General features: G+C 37.4%; 2 protein-coding genes across 4 annotated transcripts; both read left to right on the top strand.

Annotated features, from left to right (window-relative positions):
- The first annotated feature begins 602 nt into the window (after positions 1–602).
- On the top strand, positions 603–4,327 carry LOC108997118 (GATA transcription factor 8-like). 3 transcript variants are annotated; one of them, XM_018973250.2, is made up of 4 exons: positions 603–817; positions 1,470–1,595; positions 2,047–2,292; positions 3,116–4,327. In XM_018973250.2, the coding sequence occupies exons 3-4, from the start codon at positions 2,062–2,064 to the stop codon at positions 3,914–3,916; spliced, it is 1,032 nt and encodes a 343-aa protein (XP_018828795.1). In that variant the 5' UTR covers positions 603–817; positions 1,470–1,595; positions 2,047–2,061; the 3' UTR covers positions 3,917–4,327. The 3 variants fall into 3 exon arrangements, with proteins under 3 accessions (XP_018828795.1, XP_018828797.1, XP_018828796.1); XM_018973251.2 differs by having other exon boundaries at positions 762–960; XM_018973252.2 differs by lacking the exon at positions 1,470–1,595 and having other exon boundaries at positions 664–817.
- A 9,214-nt stretch (positions 4,328–13,541) lies between these two features.
- On the top strand, positions 13,542–17,220 carry LOC109015654 (auxin response factor 18-like). Its single transcript, XM_018998117.2, has 4 exons — positions 13,542–13,888; positions 14,209–15,385; positions 15,919–16,820; positions 16,948–17,220. Exons 2-3 carry the CDS (start codon positions 14,285–14,287, stop codon positions 16,804–16,806), a joined length of 1,989 nt encoding a protein of 662 aa, XP_018853662.2. The 5' UTR covers positions 13,542–13,888; positions 14,209–14,284; the 3' UTR covers positions 16,807–16,820; positions 16,948–17,220.
- Positions 17,221–20,695: the final 3,475 nt, after the last annotated feature.

Consider the following 20,695-nt stretch of genomic DNA (forward strand, 5'->3'; position numbering starts at 1 on the left):
TCCTCAGGGATCAGACTCTAAGGGCAGGTTTGGGACATCAACCAAAATATAAAATTTTCATCTCATTTCATCTCATCATTACACTTTTTTCAAATCTCCATACAAAATATTATAAATAATTCAACTTTTTAAAATTTCAATACACCTTTTTCAAATCTTAAAATAATAATAATATTAAAATTTAATATTTTAAACTTTAAAATAAAACATAAAATTCTCATCTTACTCCCCAAACCTACCCTAAGTAGAAGGACAGTACAAAATCAAGTCGCTTTATCTCTCACACACGAACATCCAGAGTCAGAGTCTGCGGGCACAGAGTATTCGTAAACCCAGACCCAATGAACTGAAGTGAAAGAAAGAAGACGTCGTAGTAAGAAGGAAAAGGAAACCAATCCTGCACTTTCCTCTCTTTTCCCTCTGTAGCTCTTTTGAATACCATTATCCTTTTGCTCTCTTTTTAATAATTTTGAATAGAGAACCAAAGAAAATCCGTGAGAAAATAAAAGTTGGAGGGTTGGGTGCGGTGGGGTGGTGCGGGACCCGTGGGTAATCAGACCAGAGAGAGAGAGAGAGAGAGGAGAAGTGTTCCTCTTTAATTTTTTTTTTGGAGAGAGAGAGAGAGACTTCAACGTCACGACAGTGGAGGGGATAGTAAAAGACAGCTAGCAATGAAGGAGGAGGCTCACCTACCGTTACAATCACACTCCATTTTCCTCCCTTTTTAGCCTTTCTGCCTCTCCTCTCTCTCCTTTCAAACCTCCCTCCCACCGCAATTTCTTCTCTCTCTCTCTCTCTCTCTCTCTCTCTCAAAGAGGTACGAACTGATCTCTAGACTATTACTAGCATTTCAGTTTACAATGGAGGAATAGGGTTTTCGGGGGGCCTTGAAGCGAAACTTTGTCGTTTCGGTTTACATCTTCTGGGGGTTCTTGCTGGATAATTGCTTTTTTATTCTGGGTTTGTAATTATGTTTTTTCATTTGGTCGTTGCAACTTGCAAGTATTTTGGGCGGGAATTAATTATATGTTGGTTTGGCTCTGCATTTTTTGGGTTTTTCATTTTCTCATTTCTGAAACTTTTAAAAAATTTTTGTGTCGGCAACATTTTGAGTCTCAGAACTCAGAGTGTCGGCAGGGCTCGAGTTTGAGGTTTTTGGCAGTATTTTGCTGTTTGGTTGCTGAGAAACCGGAAAGAATGAAAAGAAAATTTTTAACTTAGGACTTATCTTGGTTAGGAAAGTCGTATAAACAACTCAAGGAAAATTAACTTCATTTGCTCTTTCCTTGTCCCGGTATTCCCCGCAACAGAACATTGCACAGAGTAGCATTTTCTTCTTAAATGATTTTGGTTTTCTTTTGGGAAATTCGTGAACTCTTCTACATTCTGTTTATAAATTAAACACGCTGCAGAGATTTGGGTCCCATCTGTACTCAAATGACCTCTTTTTTGTTTTTTAATTTCTGCAGGACTCGAAGCAGAATTCCTTCAATTCATCTTCAGTTAAGAGTAAAAGCTCCATCTTTGCCTCTGTTAGGGGAATATCTTGACCTCGTTCAAAAAACTCAGCAGCTGTTTGGTCAGAAATTTGCAAGGTCTGCTTCGCAAATTGGTTCCAACTTCTTCATTTATTTTCTATACAAAATCTTTCCTTTTCTCGAACGCGGAATACGTTTTAATCGAGTTTGGACAAAACAATTCCATCGTCGGAAACCACAACCCAATTTGCGAATTACTTCATGTGCTGGCACTACCTTACGCCATGTGTTGGTTGCACTCTTTAGAAACCTGCATTTCGCATTGAAATTTGTGCTTCCTAAGCGTATATTTTTTAACTTTTTTTTCTTCTACCTTTATATTTTACGGAGAGCGTACACAAAATTCAGTAATTTTGTGACTTTTAACGTTAACGTATTCTAGTCGTATTTGCTAACATACTCCACACGGCTCATGCGTTGGCCTCAGGATTGACGCATTTGCCATTAAATCACCAAAAAAGCGTTCAAAACTCTTTCCCTCATTTCCTTTCGTATGTTTGTTTCTCAGGAAAATTTTGGGACCATGATCGGACCGAACTTCATGGACGAGATAGACTGCGGCAGCTTCTTCGATCACATCGAGGACCTGTTGGACTTCCCAGGCGAGGACGTCGACGTGGAGGCCGGGCTCGGCAGCACGGACTGTAACTCCTTCCCCAGCGTTTGGCCGACACAGTCCGAGTCGTTGCCCAGTTCCGAGTCGGTCTTCTCCGCCAACAGTGCGTCGGACCTCTCCGCCGAGCTCTCCGTTCCGGTGAGTATTTGAGCCCCGCGCACCAGCGGCCAGTGGCCACTCTCCAGGGTCTTCTGTGGTTTCGTAAATGAAAATGCATGCTGACGTCATAAGTCCTAGTAATTTCTTAAAACTAGCAGTTGTTTGATTATTCATAATTTTAAAAAGTGCTAGTAGGCTCACAGACCTGATTATTTGCCAGTTTTAATTATTTTAAAGTACAAATGAGCGTTTATTTAATACCTATATATATATATATTATATTAATATATATAGTTTTAACAGAAACTTCGATTTGTGCTTCAAAATTCGAATTGCCTTGGGGGGAGGGGGTTTAAGGGAATTTTAGCAAATCAAAAGTCGAAATGCATGTGGGCGGACATGTCATCCACCCGCTGGTAATGGATTGGACGGTTTGATAGTCTAGCGTGTCATTAATGAAGGCCACGTGATCTGTCGTGTGAATTTGTTAATAAATTTTATTGTTTGGGCTGAAAAAAAAGTCAATTATGATCATAAACAATGATAGTTGGGTTTTAATGGGTGCTGAGGTGGCTTTTTTCATTCTCTAACTAACCCGGCTCGTGTCACCTCCATGTGGGTCTAATATTATAATCTGATATATTTATATATTATAAGTTTGAATTTTGAATAATGATTGAGATATAAGTTATTCAATTACTACACAATTTATCTACGTGTCACTGTAACACACTAAGAATTGATTATATTATTTTGGATACTTGAATGATTGCCTATGCTAGAGATTTTCTTGGATGCATGTGAAACATCTCTTTTCTGACATTCATTCTCATTCTGGTTTTGTTTTTTGTTGCTACTCTAGTACGAAGACATTGTTCAGCTTGAATGGCTTTCAAACTTTGTCGAGGATTCCTTTGCTGGTGGAAGCCTTACCATGAAGAAAGAAGACGACTCCATCAAGAAGGAATCATCCCACCACCCGTTCCAGACTTCAAGCCCTGTTTCTGTCCTTGACAGCAGCAGCTCCTGTTCTGTTGAGAAGAATGTGCCGCGCAGCCCAGAAACAATCACCCCTGGCCGCTGTGGGCGGGCTCGCAGCAAACGTCCTCGCCCTGCAACCTTCAATCCACGCTCTGCAATCCAACTTATTTCCCCCTCCTCCTCTGTTACGGAGACACCTCAGCCATTCCTTGCACCAAATAAAGTCTCTTCCGATTCTGAGAGTTTTGCAGAGTCTAGTCTGTCGATCAAGATACCAAAACTAGTCACAGCAGAGCACAAGAAGAAAAAGAAGATGAAATTGACAGGTCCACAAGGACCTGCAGAGACGACCAATCAGAATTCACCTTTGCAAGCTGTCAGGAAATGTATGCATTGTGAGATAACCAAGACTCCACAATGGAGGGCAGGACCAATGGGGCCGAAAACACTATGCAATGCATGTGGTGTCCGCTACAAGTCAGGTCGGCTCTATCCTGAATACCGGCCTGCAGCAAGCCCGACATTTATTCCATCCGTGCACTCCAATTCCCATAAGAAGGTGCTGGAAATGAGAAACAAGTTTGGGGAGAAGGCTACTATAACGGCAACACGACCCAATGTGACTGCCTTGCCAGAACTTATTCCGAATACAAATAGCAACCTTGGACTTGATTACATGTAGGGAGGATGGATGAGAGAACTTGTTCCCTGTAGGAACCTTTTTTCCTCACTTCCTCCCTCTTTCCTCTCTTACGCTGTTTCTCAGTTGTTTCATTTATTTTGTTCACTGCTTTATGTACAGGGATGAAAAGGGAGGGGCTGATAGGAGCAATAGATGACCATATTGTAGCATGTAGAGGAGGATTGTCACGAGATAACTGAAAATGGGTAGAGATAAGTGGAAGTTCTTAAGGGTAGAATGTAGGTTCAGTGATAGCCATGGGAGTGAGTGGGTGTGTGTGTGTGTGTGTTTCTCTCTCTCTTTTTAGCATTCTTTTCCTTTTTCTTCCTTTCCATGGGAATTCTTTTTGCAGTTCATTTGTAGTAGAAAATTCTGAGATAAGTAATGGAATCTGAGATTTGTTATGCTTCAGTACCTAAGTGCCTTTCTGTGGCACTGTACTCTCTCTCCCCGGCCCGCTTCTTTTCTCCCCACCTCAAGCAACTTTCGTTTCTACTGCATGTAGCTTTTTATTAGCAAATCGAAGTTACTGCTTCTTAGCATTTAAGTGCAACCAACCAAGATATGTCCTTGATATTTGGTGGGAAGTGTTTTTGCTTTTTGATCGAATCAAATATTGACTCCAGACTGGCTTGAAAAAGTAAGAAAAGTAAGTATTATCCCTCCGGCCTCTTCCTTTCCAGCTTCATATTCTTCTTTTAGATCCTTTCCTTCCTTCAGTTATTTTTTTTTTTGCTTTTCCCTTTGTTTGTAACGAAGAACATGTTCTATACACTGGCGTAATTAGAGCTCAAAAGTCAGTCAACCGGTTTTTATCAAAATGGGCTGGATCTGGTCGACACCGGAGTTGAACGGTGTCGGGCTAAGATTGTATTAGATCGATACGGGTTACAATCGAATCGGCTCAACTCTCCAGCAAGTAATTACGTGAAGAAATAAATATCTGGTATAACAGATAATGCAAGTGCAAGAATGTCAAACACGAATGCGATGCAGTTCTACTTATCGTAACTTCGTTGCCATGTGTTGATTGATGTCGTTTTCGTAATCAAGTCTTTGAGCACGTTGCAAGGGAGTGGCTTTGAATAACCCCATCAATGAAAACGATATACCTGTTTTGAACTCCCACCACCAAATGTTGGGGATAGACACGACGAGGCATAGGCCCTATCTTTGTTCACAAGCTGAGATTCCTCAGCCTCTTCTAGTCTTTTATAATAATTAAATTTAACATTCATATTTAATTCACAATTAGATTAGTTACTACGTTTAGATGTTGAGTTTAGTTGAGTTGTGAATAATAGTACTATTTTATGGATCTCATTGAGACGAATTTAACTTTTTTAAGTTGAGATGAATTTAACTTTTTAGATTAAAATGTATAAAGTAAGTTGAAATGAAATTAACTTTTTTATGAAAAGTTGAAAAGTTGTGTGTCTTATCAATAATTGATTTGAAATGAGTTGAGTTTAGTATTTCAAGGATCAATTAGAATTATTGTGTCTACATGAGGGATATCAAAATCCTCTCATTCTTTAATCATTTGTGACCTAGAAAATATAAAGCTCATCTTATGAATTTGCCAACTTTGAGATGGTGATGATAATGTATGAGGGTTAGGAGAGTACATCTTCCTGTAAAAACGTGTTAAGGTGGGAACCGATGGAGATGACAATTGTCAACACGTTTATATTGGGCAGTGTGTTTCTATTCAGTTGCAGGGTTTAACATACGGCCCAAACTTTACCTGAAAACATCAACATTGGGTTGGTGATTTAATGATTTTTATAGATTGCTTTAGGCATCAGCAAAATGGAAACCCCATCATTTGCCTATGGTCGTTTTGTTTTTGTTTTTGCTTTTGTTTTTTGGCATTTGGCATTGCGTCCCAATCCCGACCCACCGCAACCTAATGATTGAACATTTGCAACTTTACCACCAACAAATACATAATAATGTTAATTTGAGGGCGTAAAACCGACTCAATTACATCAACCCTTTCAGCTTCTTTATTTAATTTCTTATGCTGATTGAACTTTTTAATCATTTCGTGTGTATTCCTTTCAAAGACATGTCGTGAAACTGCGCTTGATTATGACTATTCTTATAGGAAACATTAGAATGGTGTTCCTTCTCACTCCACTTAATAGGAAAAAAAAAATTGTCTATTCTCCCTCCTAACATGAAAAGCTTAGCCGACCTGATTTATTTTTCCTTCATCGCGCAAACAAAACTCTCTCTTCTAATTTAGATAAGTGTTTCTTGTTGTTCCTTTGGAGAACTGTATTTTAAGTAAATAGTTTTTCTATATACAGTCGTTAGATATAATCGACGTGCAGTCGTCCATGCCACGTTAAATTTAAAATGAATTCTTCCTCTCTCATCAGCTCGGTCTTTTTCTCTCACCAGCTCCAGCAGCTTGGTCTCTCTCTCATCAAGTGTCTCTACGTCAGTCATATTTGTACACTTTTTATACCATGCGCTTACAACAAACGTTTTTTTTAAGTAAATTGGGCCAGTGTTTGACAATGTGGTTTTGTCGTGTTATATAGGTTTGAGTTCTCAGCCCAAATAAAGTTTTGAGGACAGTGTGAAAATCTTGACCCTGCCCGAACAATGAACAAAAGTCCTCTGCCGAGACTGAAATATATAGTTGAAAGCCCAAATATTTGAACCCATCAGCAAAAATAGTTCCTTGAAAGTGGGAACTAAATTTTATTGATAGCCTCGAGGATGCCCAAGTTTTACGGCGTTAAAATTGGCTTTGGTAAGGCTATATATCCTGAAAGTGTAAAGGACCTTCTTTCGAGGTTTGAATCTGAATTTTGAAAAGCCTGTAATTTCTAGGTGGCACTTATTATATATGGGCCGGCTAGGCTAATTAATTACCAAACTCGAATGGCTTGTATTGTAGACCGTCGACCGAGTTCGTCGCTATTGAGTCCTATCCCAGCGAGCAAGCTCGTGCCCATCATATTGCTTACGTTTGCTAACTCGGGTCCCAGTACTGCAATGGGTGAGCCGGTGTCAGTTTGAGCCGCTAGTCTTCACATGCCCGTTCATTTAAAGTCACATACTCACATCTTTTATATTAACTTGACTATTACGCATAATTCAATGATGCATTAATGGTTATAACCTCCATTAATGTCTAATGTTTTATTAATCGAGATGAAGTTTTGTTTTTGAGTTGTGGGAACCCACAAGTACGGACACAATTCACCAATATTGATGAAAGTTGGGTTGATGTTATCGAAGCCTGATCATGATATCCAAGCTATGTATAGTTGTTGTACGCGGTAACCCCCCAATAAAAAAAGAATAAATAATTGCCTTCTTGGTATTTGACCGAAGGCTGTTAGCTTTTAATTCTGAAGCAAAAACACATAAGCGAAGGCGGTGGCCACGCCCACGGCCATCGGAGCGGCATATGAGCAACAGCCCCCGGCCCGCATGCGTGTGGAGATGTGCGGCATTCATTGTCGAAACAACCGACGGCTCATGCAACGACGAGCAGGCCAGTTGGGATCATAATTTATTGCAGGCCTTAATTTTGCTGTCCCTTCCGACTGGGAATCTTTGTTTGCTCATCACAATGCCAAAAACTTCACTGCCCCACCACACCAATCACCAATCACAATGTTAGCAACTAGTACCAATCGACGTCACAAAGCAGGCCACACCCCTCCGGCGTCCTCATTAAGGGCATTAAATTTTTCTAACCATTGTATATACTTTAAAGGAAAACTATTATACAGGCTAAATATATACTGCATGCGTTTCATGTTTGTCATTACATGTGATCTGTCGGTCGCTCTTCGGCACAATATTATTATCTAAAATTAAAAAATCGATTTGAGAAAAAAGTGTACTAAATTTGATTATCAATGACAAAATTAAAGAGGAGTAAAAACAAAAATGGAAGTCAGGAGATGTTTGATAGGAGGCTGAGAATTCACTGTAGGACCAGAAGTAACGACAGAGATTCCGACACGGGCCCACCTCGGTTGTCCCCGCACGTCAAGTCCGAACCTGTCATTACGAGATTCACAGAGCATGCATGTGGGGACACCACGTCATGTCTGGACAAGTGGAAGACAGCAACCCTCTCGATCGCTGCACGTGAGAAAGACCGTTTACAGTTTAAACACCCATGTCACCGAGCTAGCTGCAAGTGAAACAAAAGGCTATGCGATTGCCGTTTTGGTGTTGGACCACTCCGCAAATGTTAGCACTGCTTCGAGCTGACTTCATCGGCTCAGACTAAACAGTTCCGATCATATCAAATTAAACACCTAGACTGAACAAGAAACTCTTACGCACGGACGTCTTATATTTTTCGTGATTTCTTTTTGGCAAAAACGAAGAATAGTACACGTATGTTATAAATGTTGTTGGTCCTGCATGCATGCGTTGCGTGGTCCTAATCAAAAAGCCATGCGAAGAAAGACGACCACAAGACAATAGCGGACACCTAATTTGTGTGTTGGACTGTGTATAGGTTGTGGTTGTATGCAGTTTGTTTATGAGGTAAGTTATCCAGCAATGCAAACTAACAAAAATAAAAATAAAAGTCCAACAACATTGATGAGGGGTCAATTAATTAGCCTTAATTTATGGGTCATTTTGCGAAGAAAAAACAAACACAATTGTTGAAGAAGAGGTTTGCGTAGAAGGACCGAGACAAGTTGGTGTCGTTGTCCATGTTTTGTTTTCTTTCACAAGTCTTTTTGTTTGATTCCCATGACCCGGTCCAATATCTCTAGCCAGTAGCCACCAGTGCTTCTGGTTAAAGTGTCGATCTCTTTCTATTAAAGCGGTATGGCTAGCTTGTTCACGAGTTTCTATAAAATTGTCTAGTTCTTTGAGTTCAGGATTTATTGATTTTTTTTGCTTTGGCTTCGCACGTACGAGAAAAATCACGTCGTCTCTGATTGTCTGAAGATTGAGAGCTTTTATACATAATTTTAATGACATTATAATATATATATATATGGGTCCCCGCCCAGCTCTTACCAGCGCCGTGATCACTAATTTATTTATTAAATATTTTTAAAAATATTTAAATATATATATAAATTTACTAGTAATAACTTTGTAAATATTTGAAAAAACAAACAAAATACATTACTAATAATTTTGAGCGATATAATTTAAAGATAACTAGCATTTTTCTATACATATTAATTATAATATCACATACAATTTTTTTTTTCCTGTTCTGAGAAGATACATGGTTGTAATTGATTGGATAGGAGCATAAAAAATGGTTAAACTTAATTGAATGGTAGTGCTAACGTATGTTTTGCACATTTTTAAGCAGGGCTCTAACAACTTGGATTTTTGGACTTACACTTAAGCAAACACAAAGAATGGAGGGCTTTGGTATTGGCTGGGAAGTCTCTGATGTCAAAATTAGTATATCTTCATAAGTTTAGAAGGATCAGAGCTAGTTCTTTATATCTGGAGATCGACTTTTATACTAAGTTTTGGGTTGTGACAATTCATCCCTGACTTTGAAGAACCTTTGTCATTTTCTACTGTACATTTATTAGAATCATTTAATGTGGCATGGCTTCCTGACTCACTTTATCGACGTTCCCCGTTAAACCTCTTCATGTATACTGTTAGGGGGTTCTCCATATTTCCTGCCTACTTGTCTATACAAGTTCTAGAGGGTGGGATATCATTTATATTAAAAAAATAATTAATAGTTACGACTATATAAATTATAAGAGTCTCTTATAATTACTAAAAGCGTATATATATAGTTGTTCCGGTAAAAAGTCAATATAGAACTAATTATCACTCAATACGCTAGGTACTATATATGTTAGCACACACCACCATTATTATTATTATTATTATTATTATTATTATTATTATTTTTTTTTTTTTGAAAAACGCACACCACCATTATCAATTATTCATTCACTTAACCTAAGTTCGAGTCTTCGTTACAAACTATATATATGTGCCTGCCCGTAATAAACACAGCAAAAAAAAAAAAAAATCTATTGATTTCTTTAATGTTATGATCTTAACCAAAAAAAAAGAAGAAGACAAAGCCTTTATAAGCTGAGATTGAAATAGCATTGTTAATTTCTTATTATTCTCTACGAAAAATGTAAGCAAAACAAACAATTATTACATTAAATTTAACCATATATATATATACACTCCGTACGTGTGGAAAAGGTCAAGAGTTTTAACCATAAGCTCGTGTTTGGTCGTCAATAAAAGGTAAGGAAAATATCATCAATTGACTTTATAAAGTTTTTTAAGTTCAAACTTTTGGAAAATTTTGAGCTTTGTTTCTTTTCCCGAATCTTAAGGGTCAAGTTTATTGGGTCACATAAATTTTGCAAGGTCAGAGGATGGGGTACACGTGCAATCCCCTTGACCCGGCCCGCAGCGGCTTGCATGCATGTCATGTTTCTTATACAAGTAATGTTATATACTATACTCTCATCCTATTTTGATTATATTAAATATTATATAAAATATTTATCACTATTAAATAATAAAAAAATATGTAATAAATGATCATTTAATAATAATATATAAATATGCCACATCATACTTAAAGGATAAAAATAGAATAGTAATATTAGGGGTATGCAAAATTTCAAAAATTCCGACTCCGTCCGACTTCCGCTCCGACTCCGACTCCGACTTCGTCGGAGTCATCGGAATTCGGAATCGGAATTCGGAGTAGCTCCGAATATCTATTCGGAGTCAGAGTCGGAGTCGGAGCTCCAAGAAGCTCCGATTCCGACTCCGAAATTTTTTTTACTGTACACTTTCGCTCGAGCGAGGTGTCGAGCGCAAGTCGAGCACATGTTGTATTGAACATTGGCTCGAGCGACATGTCGAGCGGAAGTCGAGCGAACCTCTCTGGAAGAGTTCTGCTCGAGCGACAGGTCGAGCGGAAGTCGAGCGGAAGTCGAGCGAACCTCGAGCGCACGTCGAGCTCCGATCTTATGTCGGAGCTCCTATAGGAGGTCGGAGCTCCGACCTCCGATCGGAGTCGGACTCCGACTCCAGTTCGGAGTCGGAGTCGGAGCTCCAATTTGGCTCCGACTATTGTCGGAGTCGGAGGTCGGAAACGAGCACTCCGACTCCGACTCCGACTCTGAGCCCAGCCCTAAGTAATATAGTGTATAAAATTTTTCTTTTTATATAAATTGGTACAAAGTCTATGTTAAAACAGGTTATCTTCATTATACTGATATATATATATATATATATATATATATATAGATTGGTGCAGAGTCTACTTCAACAAATATATACATATTACCCAAATTGCCAGGCAACTTTGTATTAATTCGGGGTGGTTAAGGATGGATACAGGTTTTCGCTTTCTGGTGGTTGAAGAGCAGCATTATTAATCTTGTTTGTTGTTGCTAAGTTTTCTTTCATCTACTCGGTTAGTGTGGTGTACGTCTATTCTAAGAACATAATAATTATTCATTACGAAATTAAATAGAGTGCTCCGGTCACGTACCCATTTATAATTAAGCCACCGATCAATGGCTTTTGCAATTTAGGTCCACCCATCATCATATATCGATCTCTAAGTACTGCATGATCTCCTTCGTAGTTCGTACGTATTCGAGACTCATCTATATATACATATATATATATATTTAAAGTAATGTTATATACAGTAGTGAAATACGTAAATACCGTATAGTAGTTTTGAAAATTTATGAGGTTTATTATTAAAAAATTAATTTATTTTTATGTAGGTCTCATATTTATTTATTTTTTTCAAAACGACTGCACGACACTTGTATACTCACGACTGTAACTATCATTTCTCATATATTTAAAGAAACAATTGAACGTTCTAAAACTGAATATAACATTATTATGTTGGTATAAATAAATAAAATCAATTAGTTGAAAAAATCTTTTAAGTCATTGGCATATTATATTATATATATAAATGGATAATCTTTTTCCATAAATATATGATTCATTCTTAATTTATTCGGTTGGCTTAGAAAATGGCATCGTTGATGACCGAAACGGTGTCCTATAGCCAGACCGACCAAGGTCGTCTGCCGAACATGTTTGGCTTTTCCCAGCAATCGTACTTTTTGGCAGATAACCAAATCGAACTTACTCCCTGTGTCATTGTCGCAACATTAGATTATACATTAATTCTTCCTTCCTTCCGTAATCCATAATCAGTTGCTTTAATCTCCCACTCAGGGCACATAATTAGGACAGTACTGTACCTAACCCGGATTACGACCCTAAACCATTCTTAAATCTAAACCTTGTCGTATTAATATATGAAGCATATATACATCCGATGCGGGTTGAAATCTTGACACCAGATGAGGTCGATATTATTGATCAAGTAAAAGGATTTTTAGTTTTAATTCCAATACCCCTACAATTAAAGTACTTTAAAAGTCATGATTTGACCAATTTGTCCCTCCTTTTCGTCGTAGGATTACAGCGAACAAAAAAAATGGGAACACACCAACACAATACATGCACCTGAGCTAACCAATGACACATGGTCTTCGGATTGACCGATGACTCCGGTGAGCTAAACTAAACATTAGGATTAGTTAACCGTGGTTACCTGGTAGAGTTAGGGCCGGACGACGTGAAATTTACAATACGGTTTGGTGTTAAGGTGGTTGAGGGAATGCATATGAAACTCGTGATATTTTATGTACATAATACGGTATCGTAATTCATCTTTATGGGGTTTTATCGGGGATATAATATATATATATATATATTATATATAATTATTATTAGTAATCCATCTGATTTTAAGGAGATTTGCCCCCCTACTCGTTTTTCGTCGCGTTTATTACACTTGCTACCACGCAAGATACTGCGACTGTGAAAATGATATATATAATAAATTTTTTTTAAAAAAATAGAAAATATGAGATTTTTTTTATGGGAAAAAAATATAAATTTTTTTTTTCTATCCTGCTTAATTGAGATACAAATTAGTCTAGAAGTCTGTATTCAAACCTATATATTCTGAATAATAAATGAACTCTTGTCGACATAGATTATATTCATGTTTTACGTTAATACACTAAAATGACAAAATTCAGAAACATAAGACATGAATATAGAAAGGTTGTGTCATTCTAGTGCATTAACATAAGATATGAATATAATTTGAGACAGTTACAACCTTTATCGATAAGAGTTCATTTATTACTTTAGAATATATAAGTTTGAATATGAATTTTTAGACTGATTTGTATCTCAATTAAGCAGGATGGAAATGAGTTCCAATTTTAATCGACGTTGGATCTCCTGTTGGGTTTGTACCACGTGTCACATAAATGAAAATCCCGTTTCAATAGGAACAGTTGGAATTGGACCCAAGCTAGTTCCTTGAATTAGAGAACACAAGCTAACAACACGCGCTGAAAAACCGAGAGTAAGAGAGAGTAAATAATGAAGAAAAAACTAAAAGTGCGAGTGTTCAGTGTTTTAAGATCTGAAATAAAAACAGAAATAGCGACAGAAAAGGAAAAAGAAATTCACCTGAATGTTGGCAATTGGTCTGCCTTGGACTTTTCCGATCCCCAAAATAAAATGAGAATAAAAAAAAAAAAATGTCAGTATTTCCATACTATTTGTTCTGTTCCGTCAAATCTCTCACACTCATTTCCCGTCTGGTCGGCAACGAAGCAACTTCAGGTGCTTCGCTTCCTTTACAGTAATACACACACTGTTTCTCACACACGCTCCATACCACCGTCACAATCTTCCATGGTCAGTCTTATTCATTCTTCTTTCCCAAGAATTTGTCTTTGTGAAATTCTCTGTCTGTTTCTTGGGCGTCTGATTTTCCGTGGAAAAGAGTGGTATGTGTTCTGGTGGTAGTACTTCGTGCTCGTCGAAGGAATTGCAACACTCTTAGAGGCGAAAGAAAGTGTTTTGGTGAATTCCTTCTCGTTTTCCGTTGATTTAAAGGTAAACGAGCATCTTCCTTCCTCCCTCTTTAAAACTTTCTCTCGGAGTAATGTTATTTCGTCTGGTTGCTGTGAATCCCGAAGGAAAGTTCTCAAAGTTGAATCTTGTTTATGTGTATTTAATGGTTAAAGAACACAAAGAAAATGGCCTCAAGTCTCAGCTGTTATGTTCTGATTTTCTTTTTATTTTTTTTATAAGCAAAACTTTCTCAGCAGCCAAACAGGGGACAACATTCACTGTATAGTTAATATTTCGGAAAATAAAAATGGTTTTCGGTTGGAATTTATTCTTACTGGGGTTAAATCTTTGCTTGCTAGCAGTCTTTTTACTTGGGAAAAGAAAAAGGGAACCCAGTAAAATTAGGACTTCGACGCTTTAAAGGCTTTGCTTTCCATAATGATTACGGTGATGGATTCTGTTAAAGAAGTACCTGCGAGGAACTCAGACAAGTGCTTGGACTCTCAGCTATGGCACGCCTGTGCTGGTGTTATGGTTCAAATGCCACCCATTAACTCAAAGGTCTTCTACTTCCCTCAAGGCCACGCCGAACACGTCCTCTGCGGGGCCACAGACATCGGGGATTCTCGGATTCCTTCGCTCATTCTCTGCAGGGTCTCTGGTATAAGATACATGGCAGACCCTGAGACCGATGAGGTTTTTGCCAAAATAAAGTTAATACCTTTGAGAGACGGTAAATGGGATTTTGAGGATGATGGTTTTGCGGGAAATAGTGGGATTGAGGGGCAAGAAAAACCGGTTTCTTTTGCTAAGACACTGACACAATCTGATGCAAACAATGGTGGGGGCTTTTCTGTGCCTCGTTATTGCGCGGAGACCATCTTTCCTCGCCTGGATTATAACGCGGAGCCCCCGGTTCAAACTATTTTAGCAAAGGATGTGCATGGTGGGATTTGGAAGTTTAGGCATATATATAGAGGGACGCCTCGCCGTCACCTTCTGACGACAGGGTGGAGTAGTTTTGTGAACCAGAAGAAGCTTGTTGCTGGGGACTCCATCGTGTTTTTGAGAGCGGATAATGGGGATCTTTGTGTTGGGGTAAGGAGGGCTAAGAGAGGAATTGGTGGTGGGACCGAGTACTTGTCTGGGTGGAACCAAGATGTTACAAAGACTGGCTCTCCATTTGGTGGGTACTCTGGGATTTTGAGGGAGGGCGAGAATAAATTGAATAGAAGAAATTCTGGTGTGGAATTGAGGGGAAGGGTTAGCGGTGAATCTGTTGCGGAAGCTGCTACTCTTGCTGCTAATGGGCAGCCATTCGAGGTTGTGTACTATCCGCGAGCAAGCACGCCAGAGTTTTTTGTCAAGGCCTCTGCAGTCAGAGCTGCTTTGCAAATCCAGTGGTACTCTGGGATGAGATTTAAAATGCCTTTTGAAACTGAAGACTCCTCCAGGATAAGCTGGTTCATGGGAACTGTATCTTCTGTTCAGGTTGCTGATCCTGTTCGTTGGCCTGATTCTCCGTGGCGTCTCTTACAGGTTCAGTTTATCTTCGTATGCATATTTAAGCCCTCTCAGATTACTTAACAAAAAAAGGTCCACATATTAGCATCTATATTATCCAAAACAAAAGATTTTATTTGTGTGATTTTTAGAGACATGCCACAACATGAACCATTATAGATGGATATCTGGATTTCTATGAGCAAGCACAAAAAGTCGTAGTCCCACATTAAACAGAATTCAGGCAATGCCTGGCTTGTATTATGGTGATAATTCGTCATCTCGGCTGTAATTCTAAATTTGGCCAATTGTACTAATGGTTTTGTGCTGATGATCTTCCTGGCTAATTCCCAAATCTTGGGCAATATGCCTTATCTTCAATATAAATGCTAATTACAAAAATTAAAAAATCTCATGCTGCGAAGTAGATAGACCCATTAATTCATGGTTGTCGAACAACTGATATATCAGTTGTTGTACAGGTCCTTCGTAGGGTTCCTTGTTGGGCTTTAATCTGTTTCATTTATATTCATGCTTCTAATGACCTTTTGCCAAATACCATCTGCCAGGTAGCATGGGACGAACCAGATTTACTCCAGAATGTGAAGCGTGTTAGCCCGTGGCTGGTTGAACTGGTATCAAACTTACCAGTCATCCATCTCCCCCCATTCTCACCACCAAGAAAAAAGTTGCGGCTTCCACAGCATCCGGATTATTCCTTAATTGGTCAATTTCCAATGTCATCTCTTTCCAGCAACCTCCTTAATCCCAGCAGCCCCTTAAGTCGAATATCAGGCAATATTCCTGCAGGCATACAGGGAGCCAGGCATGTTCAATTTGGACCATCTTCAGGAGATCTCCAAAGCAACAAAATGCAGACAAGTCTGTTTCCAGTTGGTTTTCAGCAGCTTGATCATGCGGCTCCTCCACCTAGAGTCCCTTGTGGTAAGTTCATGGAAGGCGCTGATAAGAATGATTTATCTTGCTTGCTGACAATTGGAGGTTCCACCCAGAACCTGAAGGAAACCAAACAAGTAAAGGCGCCCCACATAGTATTGTTTGGTCAACTCATCCTGACTGAAGAACAGCAGGGTTCTAAGAGCTGCTCTGGTGATGCAACTGGAAACAGCTCATCAGATGGGAGCCCCGAGAAGATGGCAAACTTCTCTGATGGCTCTGGTTCTGTGTCACGGCAGAATGGTTCAGGGGAAAATTCTTCAGATGGAGGGTCTCCCTGGTACAGAGATCACCAAAAACACAATCCTGCTCTTGAGACAGGTCATTGCAAAGTTTTCATGGAATCTAAGGATGTAGGTCGGACCACCCTTGACCCATCGCTTCTTGAGTCATATGAAGAGTTCCATGGAAAGCTGGCCAGCATGTTCGGCATGGGGAGTTCTCATTCGCTGAACAGCATGCTCTACCAAGATGCAGTAGGTGCTGTTAATCGCTCTTGAGATGAAACGTTTAGGTATTAAATTCCGCGTCTTGACTCTTGATTAACCAATGTATTTTAGACTGGCATTGTTGAATTTTAAACAGTCTAAACAGAGTCTAACAATTTCACTTTTTTTTTCCCCAAAAAAATTCTTTGGCAGCAAATTTGTGATGACAGCATGAAGGCTAACCATTCATACAGATTCCAGCAGTGACAACATAGGAAGTTAGAGAAGGAGCAGTATCAGTTTATTGTACAGTTGAATTGCCAAATTTGTTTTTCTATCTTCACCTAACTATTGGAGAGGTGTGGAGGAATCCATCTTCATCCAATTTTGGAATATTGTAGCTTATATTCTTTTAGCTTAATTTAAGTTGTTTTCCTATAAACTAGTTTTGTAATGGTCTCTGATAATGCCAAATTCCATTATGCATCTCCTTTGTATTATGTTCTAGTTTCTCTCACAAATATTATAGATTCCTGCAAATATAAAGAAATTAAGCTCCTTTTCCAGCTCGCGGTGGCAGGGGATGGATATATTACTCGCAGGTTTGAGTGCAGAGAAATTGCTGTACATATCTGTTTTGAGTGGATGGAGGATTTGCTTCAGCTGATTCTATGTTTGGAATTGGGAGCATATACATATCAACTTATCAATTCTGATTAATTTTCACTTATCCATATCAAAAAATAAAGGATTGATTGTCTTCAAAGTACAGGGTAATAGTACAACCGACAATGGAGATTGGGGAGCAACTTTTCTCAGAAGCTCAAATAAACAGTTTCAATTGTTTCCTAAATAAAACCCAAACCCAGATAGAATACCATTACCTAGAATGCCATGACATTGTGGGTCAACCGATCCGAGTCACCAGGCATGAAAAGCAAGGCACTTGAGTGCCGATATATCTCCGAAGAATCAGAAACAGTTTGCCAGTCAAATTGCCGAGTCAAAAATCTTAGGAGGATGCTCGTTTTCATATACCACATATTTTATATATTTTTATTTTGTTTATTTTTTTAATTTTTTTTATTCTAACTAAATTAATTGAATTATTATACTTATCAGATATATGGTAGTGTGTGCGATGATAATATAAATATTCAAAATCTTACTGGCCATTAGGTAACTTAACAGCGATAATTTAATTGTTATGTCTATAGAGCAATTTCAATGGATTAGCTAAAGGTTGAAAACAAAAATGCATGTTGGGAGCTACGTGGACAAATTACGACCGCGTTAGATTATGCAAAGTATTTGAATAGTTGGTTTTTGTAACAGTATATCTAAAACAAAAGTCATATTTGATATATACTGTATATGAACCAAATACCTTTTATTATTATTACTTTTGGAACACTCTATCTTCTCTTGACATTTCCTATCACAAATGAGTTTAATTTGATTTATAATTAAGATATTTATATTAAATTTTAAATGAGTTGAATTAGACGTTTGTGATTATTAGCATTAAATGATCATTGAAAATATAATTTTTTAACCAATAATTTAATTAGAATATAATTAGTAATTAACATATAATTTGTAGATTGGTAAAATATGATAAAATAATATTAAATTTTTATTATATAATAAATAAATAGATAATTCAATGTGAATATTGAATGTGAATAGAATAGGTAAAAACAAATTCATGTCATATAAGCTAAAAGCCTAAAACTTAGGTTTTGACTTCGGTTATTCCAATGAGGAGTAATGCTACATACAGTCGTGGAATGCGCAAACGCCGTGCAGTCGCTTTGAAAAAGAGTGGGGTCTACTATTAAAAAATTAATTTCTTTTCAGGTGGGTCCCTTATTTATTCACTTTTTTCAAAGCGACTGCACGGCAACTGCACGCTCACGACTGCAAGTATCATTTCTCTCCAATGAGAGTGCTCAAAATTTGAGCAATGCAAGTCCATATTTTGGCTAGAATTTCAAGTTTTGACTATAGCATTAACTTTTAGTTAGGTGAATCTATATTAGACTAGTTATCTTAAAGTTAAAATAATAATATAATATTAAATATTTTAATAATATTTTACAAAAAAAAATTATTTTTAATATTTTACAAATACACTTCTTATATTTCTTCAAACTGGATTCAACCACCAAATGCCACAAAATTCAGGCAAAATATATTACATATTTTTGAAAAATGAAATAGAATAAGGTAAAAAATAACGGATTATTTATTAAAATTGAAATGGATAATAGACTTTAAAATAATTAGGTAATATAGACTTTAAAATAATTAGTTAATATAGACATTAAAATAACGTATAGATTTTTGAAATAGAGTAAGATATTACAAAATAGAAAGGGCATGGAAAGTAACATTTATGTATATAACGTAGGATGAGTCAAAAACTTGAAAACCCATGTCTCTCTACCTATTCCGAACTAAATGGTTGAAACTTTGGAACTATCCTCCTCGCTAGCCCTTGTTGAGATTGTTGTTTTCTTTCGATTTGTACTCGGGAATGACCCTACTGGTAGTTTGAAAAATGTCATTTAAGATCATTAGCTGTAAGCAGAGAGAGACATGCAATAAGCATTTTAGAAATCAAGAAGACAGACAGATAAGACACTCGTGCGTGGAAATGGGATCTATATAATAATGAACTCCAACGTGTTTTATATTATACTGTTCATCACACTAAAAAAGAGAGTAGCAAATGCAAATCCCCGAGTAATTAAACCAAAAAAAGAAAAAACATACAACGGCTAGACACAGAAGGGCCACTAGGTCAACCATTGCCGCAATATTAGGAGAACCCAAAATAAAAAATAAAAAAAAAATTTTTGATTGCACTGATTTTTATATAGAAAATTTGAGAACCGATTACAGATTTCAATGGCTTAACTATGACGTGTAAATTGAGCGACCAAGATCCAAGAGGCAAGAATTTCATGGATAATGTTGTGGTCAACCAATGTATCGGATTTCCCAACACGGGAAATCGGAAATTACAACCTGTTCTCCCATTTATGTTTCTTTTTTTAATTACAACATTGAGATCAGGTTTCTACGTTATTAAGGTGGTTTGTTTAGAAATAGAAATTATTTTAAATATTTTAAAATTATTTACAAATAATTCATTATTATTCAGAAACTATTTATTGCTTAGCATCTAAATAGAGTTAGAGTTGGAGTTGGAGATTATAACAATGTTTTGAATACCGTTTCGATTGAGGTATTGAAACAAGATATTTCGATACCGATACTACTATTTCGGAATAGTCTATATATGAATAAATTATATATATAAATTATAAATAGTCTAGTCTGAATTGATAGTCAAAAAATGAAGAATAAATGAAAAAAAATAAAGAAAATGTCGAAATCTGAAATATCAACTGAAGTCTGAAATATCGGCCGTTAGCTTGTATAGGCCGATACAATCAAAATTTTGACCAGTACAAAACTCGAGCCTTCTCTTCTCTGTACCAACTATTTGGCCGATATGGTATATTTCAACCGTACCGATTGATACGAAACGAAATTAAAAACCTTGGATTATAGAGTTAGAGTTGGATTATAGAATTGCTTATTCATGAACTATTTATTACTTGGCATCGAAGTTGGAGTTGGAGATTATAGAGTTGGATAAAGGAAATGGTGGGCCTGTGAATAGACTGCTTTATTCTTGGAAAGTTGGGTCCAGTATGGGCCATACGGGGAGCATGTAGACATCATTTTTGTAACGAGAGAGGAGAGAGAAAAGCCCATATAGTGAAAAGCTACTACATCCTATTTAACACTTCAGTGCGGTACATATCCTGATAACCGGGCTTTAATAAACAGAGTCCACAAATATCATTGACATGCCATGCATCAATTAAAAAAAAAAAAAAAATCTGTATTATGATAAAGAGTAACATTTTTCATAATTAAAGTTATA

Source organism: Juglans regia, chromosome 7 (genome assembly GCF_001411555.2).
Source record: "Juglans regia cultivar Chandler chromosome 7, Walnut 2.0, whole genome shotgun sequence".
NCBI classification, from domain to species: domain Eukaryota; kingdom Viridiplantae; phylum Streptophyta; class Magnoliopsida; order Fagales; family Juglandaceae; genus Juglans; species Juglans regia.